The sequence below is a fragment of the Anopheles moucheti genome, chromosome 3, assembly GCF_943734755.1.
Source record: "Anopheles moucheti chromosome 3, idAnoMoucSN_F20_07, whole genome shotgun sequence".
NCBI classification, from domain to species: domain Eukaryota; kingdom Metazoa; phylum Arthropoda; class Insecta; order Diptera; family Culicidae; genus Anopheles; species Anopheles moucheti.
In genome coordinates this window covers 80,832,341-80,847,470 of record NC_069141.1, presented here as the reverse complement: position 1 = coordinate 80,847,470, position 15,130 = coordinate 80,832,341, and the positions used below count along the sequence as shown (strand labels likewise).

At 45.7% G+C, this 15,130-nt stretch overlaps 1 protein-coding gene across 8 annotated transcripts in view; it reads left to right on the top strand.

Annotated features, from left to right (window-relative positions):
• Nucleotides 1-288: 288 nt before the first annotated feature.
• The window catches only part of LOC128305387 (CUGBP Elav-like family member 4), a 326,349-nt gene continuing 311,507 nt past the window's right edge, over nt 289-15,130 (top strand). For 3 of the 8 annotated variants that reach the window (XM_053042805.1, XM_053042804.1, XM_053042798.1), the window contains exon 1: nt 289-1,071. In XM_053042805.1, coding sequence (XP_052898765.1) covers nt 1,065-1,071 — 7 coding nt within the window. In that variant the 5' untranslated portion in view covers nt 289-1,064. The remainder of the gene's footprint in view (nt 1,072-15,130) is intronic. The other 5 variants (XM_053042812.1, XM_053042807.1, XM_053042806.1 and 2 more) reach the window with 2 other exon arrangements.

Sequence of the window (15,130 nt, the reverse complement as noted above, 5' to 3'; positions counted from 1 at the left end):
GCGGCCCCGCGGAGTGTTTAGTGGTGTGTCTCTCTGTGTGTGTGTGTGTCTGCCGTGTTGTTTCGCCGCGTTTTATGCTTAACGATTGTCGGTGTAAGTGGCCCGTTTTATCGCGATTATTTGGTGCATTATTGTTTGAGTTTTGGTTTTTCCGTTGTGTGTTTTCCGTGTGTACTGCCGCCGGTGGGAAGTGTTGCTTACAGCTTCGGCCTGCTAAGGGTAGGGAAGTCTTGCTGATCGTGATCCGGTTGTTTGCTTGCTTTTTGCATGCTGTGGATGTGAGAAATATTATTCACCGACCGAAATCGCGTCCACCGTACAGCATCTAGTAGCCGGGTTCGTGTGCTTGTATTCGTCTGTGCGCGTGTGTGTTTATATGTGCACAAGTGAGCGCGAGCGGTGTATGCATTTTTGTTGAGCATTTTGGGAGCAAAACCTACCCACGGGGTCGACGGTTGAGGTGTTAAGGCCGCCGGGGGCCACAACGCCATGTTGTGCTGTGTGATTGTGTGAGCTGTGGCTGTGTCTGTGTGCGCGTGTGTGTGGGGTTTGTGTGTGTGTGTGTGAGTGGAAAACAACCAAGTGCGAAGTGATATTGCCGCGAGCACATATTGCCAAGTGTGGTGGAAAATATTGATGATATTTTCCGGCAAATCATAAAAGTCATCGGCACGACGAGTGAGCGTGAGCGGTGGCTGCCGGCCGTGTTTCGCGTTTCGATTTCGTTTGTTCTTGGCCAACAGTTGCTCTATCGGCACACAAGCACTCCGCCGGTAACCGGGAAGTGGATGCAACTGACGGCTCCGAGTGTGGCATAAGGTGGCCAAAGGAAAGTGCACGGAAAGTGTGAGGGAAATTTTCTGCCGATGCAGATCGCGCACTAGTGCTGTGCAATAACCCCCAAAGAGGCAACCGGCTTTCAAGAGATCCGAAGCCGCTGCAAATAGATAAAAAGAAAATCGACAACGTCCAAGTGTTGTGTGATCGACATTTCGCAAATTTTTGCTAGTGCCGGGTAGAATCATTTTATTGCGTTTCGAGATCATCCAAAGCACACTGCATACATGTTAGGTAAGTGAAGCGGGTATCCTCCACCCGTTAAAGGTGTACGCAAAAAGCCCATCGAAAAATCCGTACAATTCCTCCCGTAATTCCGTTAAGCTCATTACCTTTAAAATTCGCCAACCATTTCGCGCAAGTTTCTACTCTTTAAAGTGACGAAAGGGGCGACGAAATGAATGTTTCCACCGTACCCTTAAGCGAAAGTGAACAATCCAAAATCACTTGCACTTCAATTTGGCTTGGCCTTGTTTGCCGAAATGGGGCGCACTCCGAGGTTTAGGAGTTCAGTTCGTCAGTTCCTTCCCGAGTTTTACAGTCTTCCTTTTTGCCGCGATATATCGCTCTTTAAATTATTGATAAATATAAAACCTAGAGCGCTTTCGGGACGATATTTCTTTCTGTTTTTTTTTCGCTCATGCTGAAACCAAAACCGCATACATACACACCCCGTGGAACACCGTGAGGAATCCACCCACGGTTTGCCAACGGTTTGCTTTTTTTTTGCCCAGTGTAAGCAGACGGTTTGAGTGTGCTAAATTGTACGTACCGTAAGGCGTTTGCCGAGACGATTGAAGGAGATGGATAGACGAGGCCTTCGTTTTCGGCCTCACCCCTACCACCCTCCCCACATCGTGTGTCCTCCGTCGGGGGCAGGAGCATTTGGAAAGGTTTTTCCCAGCGTTATATATGAGCGAGGGTCTGTGAGCTAAGAGCACGGTGCTGGAGGACCAGAATAAATACACACATACACACACCGACACACTCACACATACACACATGCACGTTTAGTCGCGCCCGCGACTTTGAACCGACGGGCCGACACGCGAGTGGGGAAAATGAGAGAAAATCCATCTCTCCACTCTAATGTGCCTTTTTCCCTCCACCGCGCACAAACCGTGTGTTTGCGCCACTCCAGCCTACCCCTTGTGCCTATTGGGGGTGGGGGGGGGGGGGTGTTCTACCCGCTAAGCTAACGACCCATGCATGCACACACATACAGTCATCAAAACACTCACCCCCTCTCGGGGTGACGGCCGGCCCGTTTTCCGTCCCGAAGCGTCACTTCTTTCTGGCCTAGCCTAAGAAGGGACAACGAGCCACGGCTGTGAAGGATTCGTTCCTATATATATATATATATATATATATATATATGTGTGCGGTCATTAGTATATGCTCTCATTTTACGTATTTTCAGGTTCTGTTTTACTTTTTTTTTCTCTCCTCTTTCTGCCTGCCCATTCATTTGCGGGCTCATTTTTCTTTTCCATTTTGCTCGGCTCGCCTTTGAAGCCTTCGTCTTCGTGGCTCCATAACTCGGTAATGCTTGATTTGCTACTGGCTCTACACCGACTGTTGGTTCTCTAGCAAGCTTTTCCTCAATTCCTGGCCCCGGTGAAAGTGTGAAAGGCGGCCTGGAATGGCACGACGTAGGACGTTCATCTTGTCAGCTGGCCTGTAGCCTGCCAACGCCAAGGGATGATAGTGTTTTATCCGTACTAACAGATATCTGTCACCTGCCTTAGCTTTGGGCCTAGGTAAACGAGTGGTAAGAGGGTGGAAAACTACAGGAAGAAGCAAATGGAAGAAAAAGAGAGAAGAGGGAAAAAAAACAAACAAACCAGCTGATGAAGTTTTTCCTCATCTTCGCCGGTGCGGTGGCGTAGTTGCCGATAGTTTCCACCGATCTGTCCGGGGGATGTCCTCGCTATCGCAACTCCTGGACAGGCCCGGTTCAAACCAGAAACGACAGGCTGCCATTTGTTAGGCTGTGCATCGTTAGGGTGTGTTTTTCCCGCCCTCATCCTTCTTCTCGTTTGGTGTATCGCTTGGGAGGTTTGAAGTAGCAAATGAGGTCAGTTCTAGCTTTAAGATCGGTGTGGGAAGCTAGGAAATTGCAGCAAAACTTTCGTTCAATTGCGAGATGCATCAAATGCGCAGCCCAAATACACGGGTAATTTATGTAAATTTAATCAAAGGAATTATAAAAAAAGCATGTTCAATATGCAGAAGCCCTTTTAATGATCGTGTTGTGAGAGATAAAGCTTAAGCTTTTCCTGTATTAAACGAGTTTTGAAAACGTTTAATAATCGCAGTCGAGCCGTTCCTTTTTTCCCCCTTTTGAGAATGTATTAAGAACGTAATCCTCGGATATCGTTTGGCTTGCTGGTAGAAGGATGAAAAAACTATCTCCTCTTTAAGCCCAACTGTGCCTGCTCGGTCTGGCATGAGCAGCGTCTTAGCGTACCGATAACCCGCTTTAAGCAGGTTCGCTTTCGCTTCGACTCCAGCAGTGGGCTTAAGTATTATCACAAGATCCCGAAAGTATAAATCTTCACCCGTTTCGCTTTGGCGCCACAATCCACAAGACACAAGGCAAGCAAACAAACAACACAGCCGCTCTTTGGTGGGGCTTCGGCATCGGGCGCAATAAAGGTGCAAACGAGGGCTGCATCGCACAGGGCCCAACAGATAGAACCGGCCACCCGGGCACGGTGCTGTGTACATACATAACCGAACCGTACGTGGTGTTCGAGCTGACAATAGTTTGCATGCCAATTGCACCAACCGATGCCATGATCAGGCCGGCTCTAGTTGCAACAGTTGCATTACGAGCGTTCTTCGCAGAACGGGGTCTGGCCCCAGGCCCAAGCCGGTTCGATGATGCAAGGGTTCGGTTCTGGGGCCACACTGGCCTGACCGAACACCTTGCACATCCTTGAGCCGGGATACGGGTACGGGATAAGGAGCGCTAGGCAACAGTCGCGCGTTCCGTCATTTGTGTGTGTGTTGTGATAAACTTATAAAGTCACGTTAGCAGAAATAACAAAAATCACGTGCGGCTTCATTCATTGTTAACGGACCTTGTGCTGCCTGTTGAGGGAACGGCTGCGAATATCGTGTCCCATGTTGCGCTAGCGTTTGAGCATTTGCAAAACAGTTCGTTGAGAAGTCTAGTTCGGTTCGAGAATTTCGAAGCAGTTTTTTGCTTAATGTTTTGTTTTAATTTGCCATTTCCATTTCGTCAATAATTAAGGTCCTAATCTGTAAATTGAAGTTGTCTTAATTGCTTATACAAACATTAGAGAAGTTTAATAACGTGTGATTATGTGGTGTTCCAATACGAATGTAAGAAGGAAATAGAAATCAATAGCCTGGGTTTCAAGTTTTGCTGCCTAATGTATTATTCCAAGGTGTTTTAAGGTATTAACATTCTTAATTGTTACATTTTATTCTTGTCCTTTAAGAAAGAATGATTGGAAAAAACAATTCTAATTAGTTATGTGATATAGCCCCACGAGTTATTGCCATAATGAGAGCCTCTTTTGGACTGAAGTAAGTGCAAGGAATTCTCAAGGCATTTTCTTTTGGTAATTTACCTTTTTTCGGATAAGTTCGGTTATTTTTAAATGCTATTTGTAAGTCGTTTTGATGTATTATGCTTGAATTTAAGCTCCGAGGCTTCAACGAGGAATGTGAAAGATAAGGTTATTGGGTTAACAATATTCCTCCAGCTTTAATTTCCTCCAATTGGCATAATACTCAATTCACTTGGATATGGTTGAAATGTTTAATTTTCAATAAAATACACATTATCAATGGATAATATATTTTATTATTGTATCGCCATGTAGTTCGACCAGAACATTTGTCCACACTGCGTTATTTTAGAAGGAATATTGGATACATAAATTTAAAAACAGGCTTGTACGAAAATATTCCCCAGGACTACGCACAGCTTCATACATCAAATTGAGCAGAATTTAATGCTCTATGAGAAATGTAGCTGCCACCACCGCCGCTGCACAGTAAAACACAATTCCAAAAATCAATATTTTCACTTTACATACGGCAGACGCTTAACAACCCTTTTCAGCACAGTTTAAAGCTGATCCCAGGCTGGGCTGCTCATACAACGGCCCAAGCGCCGGCAAACCACTTCAAGCCACCTCAATTGGTTGCCCAGCATTTCAATCTTGTGGAGATGTAAAAATTACTTGCCGAGCAACGGGAAAATAAATAACCGAGCATCCCCCAAAAGGGCAGGCAGCAGGGTCGATGCTTTCTTCACTGGAGCGGAGTAAAATTTAAGTGAAAATAAAACGATCCCCGAAACGGAACGTACCCAACGTACGACTTTGTGTAGGACGGAGCTTCCTTTTTTTTTTTGCTTCTTCTTTTGCAGGCGGGTTGTCAGCCCGCCTGCTGCGCGCGTGTTCCGCGCACTTCCTTCACTTGCGGCCCGGGCAGTTTTGCGTTCGGAACCGTTTTCAATCGAAAGAAATTTGAACAGATTTGCTTTCAATGCTCGGCAAATGCCGGCAAACGTGGCAAAGCGCTCGTGATGTGATGGGAATAGGAAGCGAAAAAAAATGATTATGTTACATCATAAATTTGGCTCCAATCAATATCATCGTGTACATATGTGAGAATGTTGCTTCCGTTCCGTTCGAGAATCGCCCCCGGATCGGTCGGGGTGTGGCGTTTCGTGCGGCATGGGCGAATATCGATTGTATCCGGTAGCACACCCAGTAGCAGTGCTGCTCACCTTCGACGCTCAAGCGTATACTTTATGTGGCCGATTTGCAGGATACGCTTGAAGGTCACCCGAGTAGTGCAACCCGGGAGAGGCCACTCCCGACCGAATGGAGTTGTCTTGGAAGCATCCCCCTTGGCAAGAAAAAGCTGATGAGATGGAATAAAACACAAATTTCTTATCACTAAACAGGGTGGGTGGAGTGCCCTTTGGTGTACATGGAACATGTTCTTCACACACACACACCTAACTTCCAACTCCAATTGCTCGAGCGTATCTATTTGTTAACAATTTGTCATAGCCACGGCTGTCTGAACTCATTCGCAAGAATAATATTTATTTTTCTTACGCACCTTGACATGCCTTGACGGCACCGGTTCCGAGATCTCGTCCCGGGTTGCTCGTCCCGCCCATCTCGGGAGTACGTTCAATTTGGAATGACAATAAAGCAGGGAAACACTCGAATGTCCCCAAATGAAACTGCTTGATTGGTTCGAAGCAACACCAGCCGACTGTGCACTGTGTGTTTGTACATCATGTATTTCCATAAGTACGACGATGTCACCCCGGCGCTGGCAGAGGCATAAAATTGGCTCGGCGGTAGCACGCCCGGCACCCTGACATGGGAAAAGCTTTTGCTCGAGTATTTGCGTAAGAAAATGAAACGTCAATAAATAAAAGCTCCCTCCTCGCGCCCCAGTCCGCTTTTGGATGCCGGATACCGTCGAAGACGAAGGCGTCATCGGAGAAGTTAAAGCACTCATGGTTTTTGCAACTTCGGGGCTGCATGCGACTTAGCAGAGCAGCGCTAGTGTTTCGAATTTCGTTGTCTGAATAAATTTAACAAAACATTGACACCATCATTAAGACGAACGTTCCGGGTGTAGCAGCGTTTGGGCTGGCGTTCGCCCGGAGCCCGGTTTGCGGTGTTGCTGGTTTGCGGCTGGTTTGACACGTAAAGCTGTACGGAAGCCTCTTCCCCTTTCCCACCGCTCAGCAAGCACACATGTAGCACGGTAGACGCCCAGGCCCAGGTGAAGGTGCACCGACAGATTCTAGGGCCAGGCCTAGAACCATCATTCGGATCGGGGTTTCGGATCGTGATCGTGAGCAAGGGCTTACCGGGAACTCATCCTTTTTAGGTGCTGCTGGCGGTGGGGACGGCTTGTTTTGCGCTCTTGTTTGATTTCGTTCTACGTTGTTTTGCAGTTGACCGAGAAAAACCTTCGAATCTATTCATGTCAACTCTCGCACACACACACACACACTCACACACAACGGTCGTACAATTTGGTACAATTGTTTCGATAGATTTTGTTACCGTGTACCGTGTCGTTGGGAAATTCCAAAATCCCTTTTTTATCGTGTTGCGAGCGGTTGACTTGCCGGTGGGAAACGTTTCAAATCGATAAAATCCCTTTCGGTGGTGGAGGAGCTTTTTGGTGGTTGGGTAAAGGCTAAGATGTTGCTTCCGAATGCAGGATTATTGCATAGTTCATTTGGACGTTGGATCGTGTTGTACATGTTGTGGAGCTTTCTGTTTGTAAGCAATAAATTAATGAGATATAAAATTAGTTTTTTGGGCTTAAAATTGTTGGTACATTTCTTCAGGAATCGCTTCGTTTCATCTCTTAGTTAAAAAATTTCGACGTACTTCAATTAAATTTTTTTTATAAATAAATCACAAACCTAAAGAAAAGGTGACTTGATATACGCGTAAGGTTTTTCAGTACGTCGAGGTGCGGTATGAAGAATTTGCTCAGAACTCTGAGTAATACAGACAATTGTTTCGTAAATTGTTGGATTGTAAAAAGAAAAACTATAATAATTATTATGACGATTTTGACGGGCACCTTTCGATGGCTTCTTAGCCTAGACCACTCGCTACCCGTTGTGATTGTACCTTTTAAGTTAAAATCAAATTCAAGTGATAATGTCAGTCTGTTCTGTGTGGATAATTATTTATAGTATATATAAAAATATAAATTCGTTCGGCATTGTTTTATTCGAAATTATTAATAATTCTTCGCGTAATCGTGAGAAATCCAGAATGACTGGACAGTCCACTGAAGGAAAAGTTATTAATACAATCTTCTTCTGTAATCTAAACTACAGCTCTATAAATACACCCACTAAAGAAATGTAAGAATAAAATAAACCATTGCTGGTACCTAACAACGAAACCATTCCGATCACCAAAAAGTAGACAGAAAGACAGCTCAATTGGCTGACCAGCACGAACACTATATTCGCATTAAAAATTTATTCGAATCATTTTTATCAATTTTACCAAATCCCACCGTGTTAACACCCTCCGGGGAGAAAAAGATTTGTATCCCACGACGTCACCTAACTACTGGCAGGTCCAATTCACTGCTCGGATTTTTACGAAGCTTTCCACGTTCACATACGGCGGTCGGGGTTTTGCTCCCACTAGTGCGGCTAATAGAGCTTACTGTGCCGATAGGGAGGACACAGAAATTGCGGATATGGTATTTAATAGAAAAAAAGTTCAACAAGTAGAAAGTCTGAAGAGGTCTTTAACAAAATATTTAGAAATGATTAAAATACTAAATGGGAATAGTTGTAGCCGGCTATTAGTTATTAGCTAATAATTTAATTTCTGTTTATTTAGCCTGTTCCGTATATAATCTTTATTCGTGTTGGTGAAAATTTGTGTGCATTTTTTCCCCTTAAAAATAACTATTAATGGAAAACGAATGGCCAAAGGAAAGGAAAATGTTCAAGTCATAATGACATTTAAAAAGCACTAGCCGCCTCTAACCAAACCACCAACTGCAAACGGCTGAGCTCCGTAAAAGCTCTGGATACAGGATTCAGCAAATCGATAAAGAAGGCAAGAAACCAATGAGTCATCCAATCGGTGGGAAAAAGAAAGTGTCGGCCCTGGCCCAACCGTATTGTTCCCTCCCCCACCGATGGAAAGCCCCAATCGAACCGTAGAAGGAAATAAAATCAATTTTACACCCCCACGCAGCAACCATCCCGCAACGCCGACCCCTGGGCGGCTCATGCTCGAATGTGCACCACCGCCGTTCGGAAGCGCCCGGACTAATTGGTTTGTTTTAGAGCACCCGCCAAAATGGCCCGCCGGCAACGGTTTGTAATAACAATAAATTACACAATTTATACAAGCATCCCATTTGCGCGAATCCAGCTTACCGGGCGGGTAGCTGGGCCCCCGGCAGCCGCAACACCGACGTCACCGGACGTCAAAGTGCATTAGCGTTTCATTAGCGATTCATTTTGCCTATCTTGATTGAGTATCCACGATAAATGTCGCCGGCAATCCTTTCACTCCCCGGTGCGAGATGGGATTGTTCGCCAATCACCTCGTCTCGGTCCCCTTTTCATTCCACCCTGGTCCGGTCCCCAGCAGACCGAAACCATCAGACCGGGCGGATGGATGATTGCGCGAAGTAGGTTAACTCGTTATCGAGATTTCCGATCGATTTGTTCGCTCAAACTGATTAGAGGCCTTAAATTTGTTATCGACTGGCGCACGAGTCGGGTCGGCGAAGAAAAGGTGCTAATTGAGAGGTTTTCGCTAGGTAAGCGCTTTCTGGTGGGATAAGTTTCGTGGGAGCTACGGGACACGGTAGCTTACGACATGACCGGTCGGTCGCTATAAGTGGTCGGTTTGTCGAAATCGAAAATGAAGCTGTTCGATACCAATCGCACGGGTGTGGCTTATTGATGGTTTCGTTAATGGAGTACCACAATCGATGCTTATGGGGTTTGGTGCAGGATTTCCTCGAGCCGCGGGAACGAGGGTTTTTCGGGTGCAGCAGAGAAAATTAAGCAGTTGAAACATGTTCAGTTTGTTCGTTTTCATAGCATTTGGAATGAATATGGGCAAGGAAGAGCTAATGTTTACGAAGGTGCTTTTGAATTCTTTACTCAATTGGACAATGTAGTAATCCAATCATTAAAACCATGTATCAATGATTAATCATAAAGCTAAATTTCCCCGGTCTAAGCTACGTTTAAACAAATTGTTTCAATCAAAGCTTTACGACCAATAAAACACCATACGTTGAATGCTTAAAATAGGTCGGTCACAGTGGTCGCACTACCCGCAAGCATTAATCAAGTCATGAATACTTGAAGTTGAAGCCTACCGGCACCATCCGCCTTTTGGTCGAGGCGTAGCGATAGACAACGGTCCACTTTATAATTAATATCAGCTCAACTTTGATGAAGATCCCGGTTCCCCGACACTGCGGCCGGGTAGAGTCGTCCAGCAAACAAATATTGATATTCATAAGCAAATCTTTGTTTACCGCTCGGTGCCCGGGCGGAAGAAACGAGTCTTGCGTTTCTTACGCAAGATCTGCCCCCCAGCACGTGTACCCCGTAAGGCTGTGGGTGATGGGATGAAGAATAGTTCCAGGGGGAAAGTATAAACATGATTAAGACGTATCATCTTGCCAATGATTGGCGTCAGCATGTTTTGAATGGCGAATGGGGATGGTTCCTGTAACGGGTCTGGTTCTATTTAAGAGTTAGGAGAGCAAGGAGAAAAGGCAAACGTTGTCTGAAATCTTAAAGCAGGCTGTAAATTTCATTTGTTTGAGAGAAATTTTCCAGCAATCCTTCTTTAAACTGAGACATATTTTGCTTCCTTTACTTTATTATTGATGGTGTGACGATTCGAATGGAGTATTCGTTATTTAAAATATTTTTATTGTTTTATTTTTATAAGTTTTAAATTCTATCTTAATTAGAAATTCTTAATAACATGTCAAAGACATCTTCAAAATATAATTTTTAAAAATATTTCTACAAAATCAATGAAACAATGCCCGATAGAAACCCGATTCACCCATGTGAGCTTTAAGGTGTGATTTAAAAAAAAGGGAGAAGATGGCAAAAATTCCCTCACCGTCCCACGGAGCACACAGGCGGCCGGTGCTGGTATGTGGAATTTTCATTATGACTTTTAGGCTGGATTAATTAACTCGCCAGGCCTTTCGCCGGGCGCTGCAACCGATCGATATCAATAGCAGTCAGCTTATATTTATCACATTTTTCACATCACACCTTTTGCAACGGGAAGGTACATGGCAACGACTCGCAGCTCGGAGTGGTATGATGCTAGGCACAAGAGACAAGAGACGGAGTTGCTGTCCTCCGGGTGTAACCGGTTCATTCGTAGCCGGCTGTGTCGTTTGCCAGGACACCCGGGCTCAAGCCATGTTGATGAGCCAGCGACTGAGCCAGTAAAGACCGCAGCGTGTGTTTCGAGCAGCGTCGAACAGCATCGGATGAAGGAAATGAATTTGTCCGCCCTCCACCGTACGCCAGTAGAGCCACATTCACACATCATCATCATCATCATCATCATCATCATCATCACGGGTTGTGAGATGGATATGTACAGGTAGGATCATGATTACGCTTCTTTGCTGATGCCCGGATGCCCCGGTGTGGAGGTGTTACCGGTGCTCACAGTTGGAGACGCCTAAAAACTCGTAGCGAATAACTCCTGAAGACTCCATGCTGGGTGTATGTGTGTGTGTGTGGAAGGATAGTGGCTGGTTGTGCCGGGGTTGTTGTCGGTTCGCACTGAAAAGTCATTCCCGCCGTGTAAGTGAGGCATGAAAATTTAATTTCCACCAAGATCTTACGTCATCTATCGTCCCGGGGCTTTGCCCGGTTTTCGGAAGCAGCCCCGACGGACCGTTGAATACATTCATCGCCCCGCATACCACGTCAGTTTGCTGGCCGGAGGAAGCCGGATTTTTTTTGCGCATCAACCGAAGCGATTTCAATCGCAAAAGTGGTCCTTATTTGGCTGATCTTTTATCAACCTTGCAAGACACAGTGATGTAAGCACAAGAGGTAAACTGGGCCAAACCCGAGGAGGACACACTGACAGAAGTGGTTACGGAAAACCCCTAACACACACACACTCACTCACTCACAAGTTGTGAGATAAATAACGTACCCCGTGGCTTACGAGTCCCGCTGTGATCGGAGAAACTAACGGCGGGGGGAGAAGAAAAATCGAGAAACAGAAAATGAAACTAGCGCGAAACAGGCGGACGGGAAAGGGCAGCGAACGAATATAATGAAGCGGGCCGAAGGGATCTCCGGTCGGCGGTCTCGAAATGGAATGGTGAAAGGTTGATGCGCGCTGTTCCGTCGATGGTTTTTCGTGCCCAGTAGTGCCGTGTTTCGTGCCCGTGCACAACGGGCAGGGTTTTGGAAATTGATCCCCGGGTTGACGAGGTGTGCAACCATAAACCAAACCAACGGCAGCACAACGAAACCGAGCCGCCACCGTGCAAATGAACGCGCCATGTCCGAGTAAAGTGGTAGTTTGGTAGGAGGACGGCAAAAAAAAACGAATCCTTACGAGAAGGAAATGGGTGAGAAAGAGAGAGAGAGAGAGAGAGAGAGAGAGAGAGAGAGAGAGAGAGAGAGAGAGAGAGAGAGAGAGAGAGAGAGAGTGAGAAAAACCACCACCCAACACCTGGGGTGGGACCCGGGTGTGAGCAGTGCTTCGAGGCGGGAAAACTTCACCGCTATGCATATTTTACGTTCCGGGTTTTTAGATTATAGAAAAATTATCAGATCCTAGCAGGAAATACACGGACGATAAGCGTATCCCCATTTGCACACGCCCCGTGCACTGGCTGTATGCTGGATGGATGCTAGATCGTGCCATTTGTTACACCGTACCTTGCAAAACGGCAAGCAGCTGAGCGAAGCTGACAAAGACACGCCGAGAACAAAGGATCTCCGAACGAGCGCGCGTGTGGCATATTGACCGAGATGTACAACAACAAACAAAAAACCACCCACCCAGCCCTTCGACTGATGTAAATAGCACACATCATAAAAGTTTGCTGCTTTTTATCGGTCGTATATTACATGTGATAGAGTTTCACCGTAAACGACTGCACGTGAGTCGTTTGGGAGCTGCTACAGAAGCGGCGTAAATCGTATCCCTCGGAAAAAGGAATCATTTCACTAACACTGTATAATGAAAGGGATTACTAGGTTTGTGTTTTATTTTAAATGCAATTTTCTTAAAAAATTGCCTCTTTTTTCGACTACAGTTTGGAAAATAGATGATTCTATTCTGAAGTTTTTGCTCGAATTTCCCATCAGGCAATCCTCAATTCCCATAATCATTAAGCACATCGTGGAGAAATGCAAGTGGCACAAAAGGCACACAATAAATCCTCCCAATCGATGATCTGTACTCGCTGCCATCTCCGCTGCCCGGGGACACATTCCATGCATCCGCACTAACCCGACTAAGACGTGCGATATGAAGCGGCCGGAGGAAGCGCCAACTCCTAACGAAGCAAAACGGAACAATGATCGTGTTAGTATAAGCGTACGAGATACGGTGAGTTATTTATCGATGGTACGTGCTATAAATTATGCTCGGGCACTTCAAACAGATTTACCGGAGCTGGCAGTCGTTGTCGGAACGGCAAGAAACAATTACACGCGCGGAACGCGGCTTGCGAAAGAAGGCGAGCGAAAGGTTGCCGCTTCTTAGCGTCATGTTCAGCTTTTCAAAAGCAAAACGCACCGTTTAAGGCAATTAAGTCAAATGCTCGATGATAACGGTTTTTCTCGGAAAATGCTCCACTGGGAATATCCTTCGTGGGCCGCGTGGAAATTGATTTCCATTTGCAGTGGTTTTGCGGATGGAAATTTTTTAACCGTTTCGTGATCGTAAATCTGCAACCAGCTAGGAGGTTGCGATTTTTTCCCCATCATTTAAATTCCATTCTCTTCCATTGTTGCGGTTCAAATATCTGTTTTGCCACTGTGAGGTGTATCAGGTGGCGCAAGCATTCCGTGAGTAAATGTTCCAATTTTCACCCAGCGTGTACTCAAGCAACGATCATGTGTGGTACATTAGATCGATGTTAACCACTTTACATAGGGTAAGTAAGCTTGATGTGCCTGAAAGTTCCCATTTTTTGCACCGGGCGTGAATAGGAACCCCCACCCACCGGAGGATGCGACGGGTTCGTTGTCCTTGTTTCCTTTTTTGTTTGCTGTTTTGTGTCGTCTTCCACAGTCGACTCGTGTTTCCGACTGACAGAGTCGGAGGCCTCGGTGCCTTGACTGGCATTCGTTTTCATCATCGTCACTGTCATTGTCATCGTCATCGCCCGGTGGAGTCATTATGCTTCGCAACTGGGGCGAGATAATATAAATGTAGGAATATAAATTTTCTCCGGCAGCACTATGTTCATCGCTTAGTCCTGTTGGTAGTATGCTGTTTTTTTTCCTCCCCACCCGGCTCTGCATTCATCCTTTGGTTCTTTCTTTTCTTATCGTGATTTATTTCATCCCTCGCTCCCTGCATTCCCGTGCGTCTCGTACCGCGTTGAGCGTTGGGGGAACGTTGTTTAGTTGCACGAGGCAACAACACCAATCCGAATACCGCGCGGCGCGGCTTGGCTGCAAGCGGACAACCGGTTTCCTATCATGGTGAATCGAAAAACCATTCCCTTCTGTTGAGCGCCCGGAAATGCTGTCTTCGTCATGAGTCGAGGATTCCGGTGCACGTTTTCCTGACGCTTGGGCTATCGCCGCTTGCCGTCGTTTGCTCGCCGCGGATAGTTATGATGATTTTCGCTCGAGTGTACTGTTTAGCTGAAGCGGTGGCTGTGTATGGTACGTCTGTTAAATGCGATTATATAAACTACCGGTTTGGTAGTATTTTATGCGTATCTGAAGCATATTGGATGAGATGTTTATATTTTTATGGCGTTATGATGGTGTGTCGGACGGTGTCGGAGCTTAGTCAATCAAGTGTTCATGGAGGAATGTTCATTGTACTAGTTTCTACCTGTTTTGTGGAAGTTCTTTTATTTTTCGACGTCAAAATTAAGGTTTGTCTTCAACAAAAATACATCAAAGTAGCCTTGACAATCTTTCCAAACGCAAGATTTATTTTGTTGAAGCTCCTTAGCAGACCCTTCTGACTGTATCTGTCGAATAGAAAATCAAGAACTAAATCGATTATTTGCTCTTTGTGGTTGTTTTATGGGGTTTAGCTAAGGGTAGACGAAAAGGAAACATAAAAAAAGAAAACAATTTGAAGTAAAATTCTTCTTTGCCACTACTGTTTCATCGTGCATCATCTTGCTGCTTTCCTCACCAGTCGAAAAAGCTGTCCAACACTGTAGAGTTCCTTATCAAGTTCGAAGCCAACTGCCTGCTGCAGTAACTGCAGAAAAGCAGGCTTTCGCGTCAGCACGATAAAAGCTGGAAAACAGCTGGGCAGGACAGCAAAACTGCGAAGACTGCCATACTGTTGAGACGCGGCCACTGAATGCTAAAATACGGCAACGACATACAAAAAACACCCAAGGAGTAGAGCAAGCGAGAGCGAAAGTGCACGAACTGGGGGCCATGGAAAAAAGGACCAAACACGAATGGAAATAAAAATACAAACCTTGACGCATATTTTATTTTTGCTTGCGTAAACTTTATCCCAACTCCCGTTTGGGACCGCAGCTAATTTGAATGTAA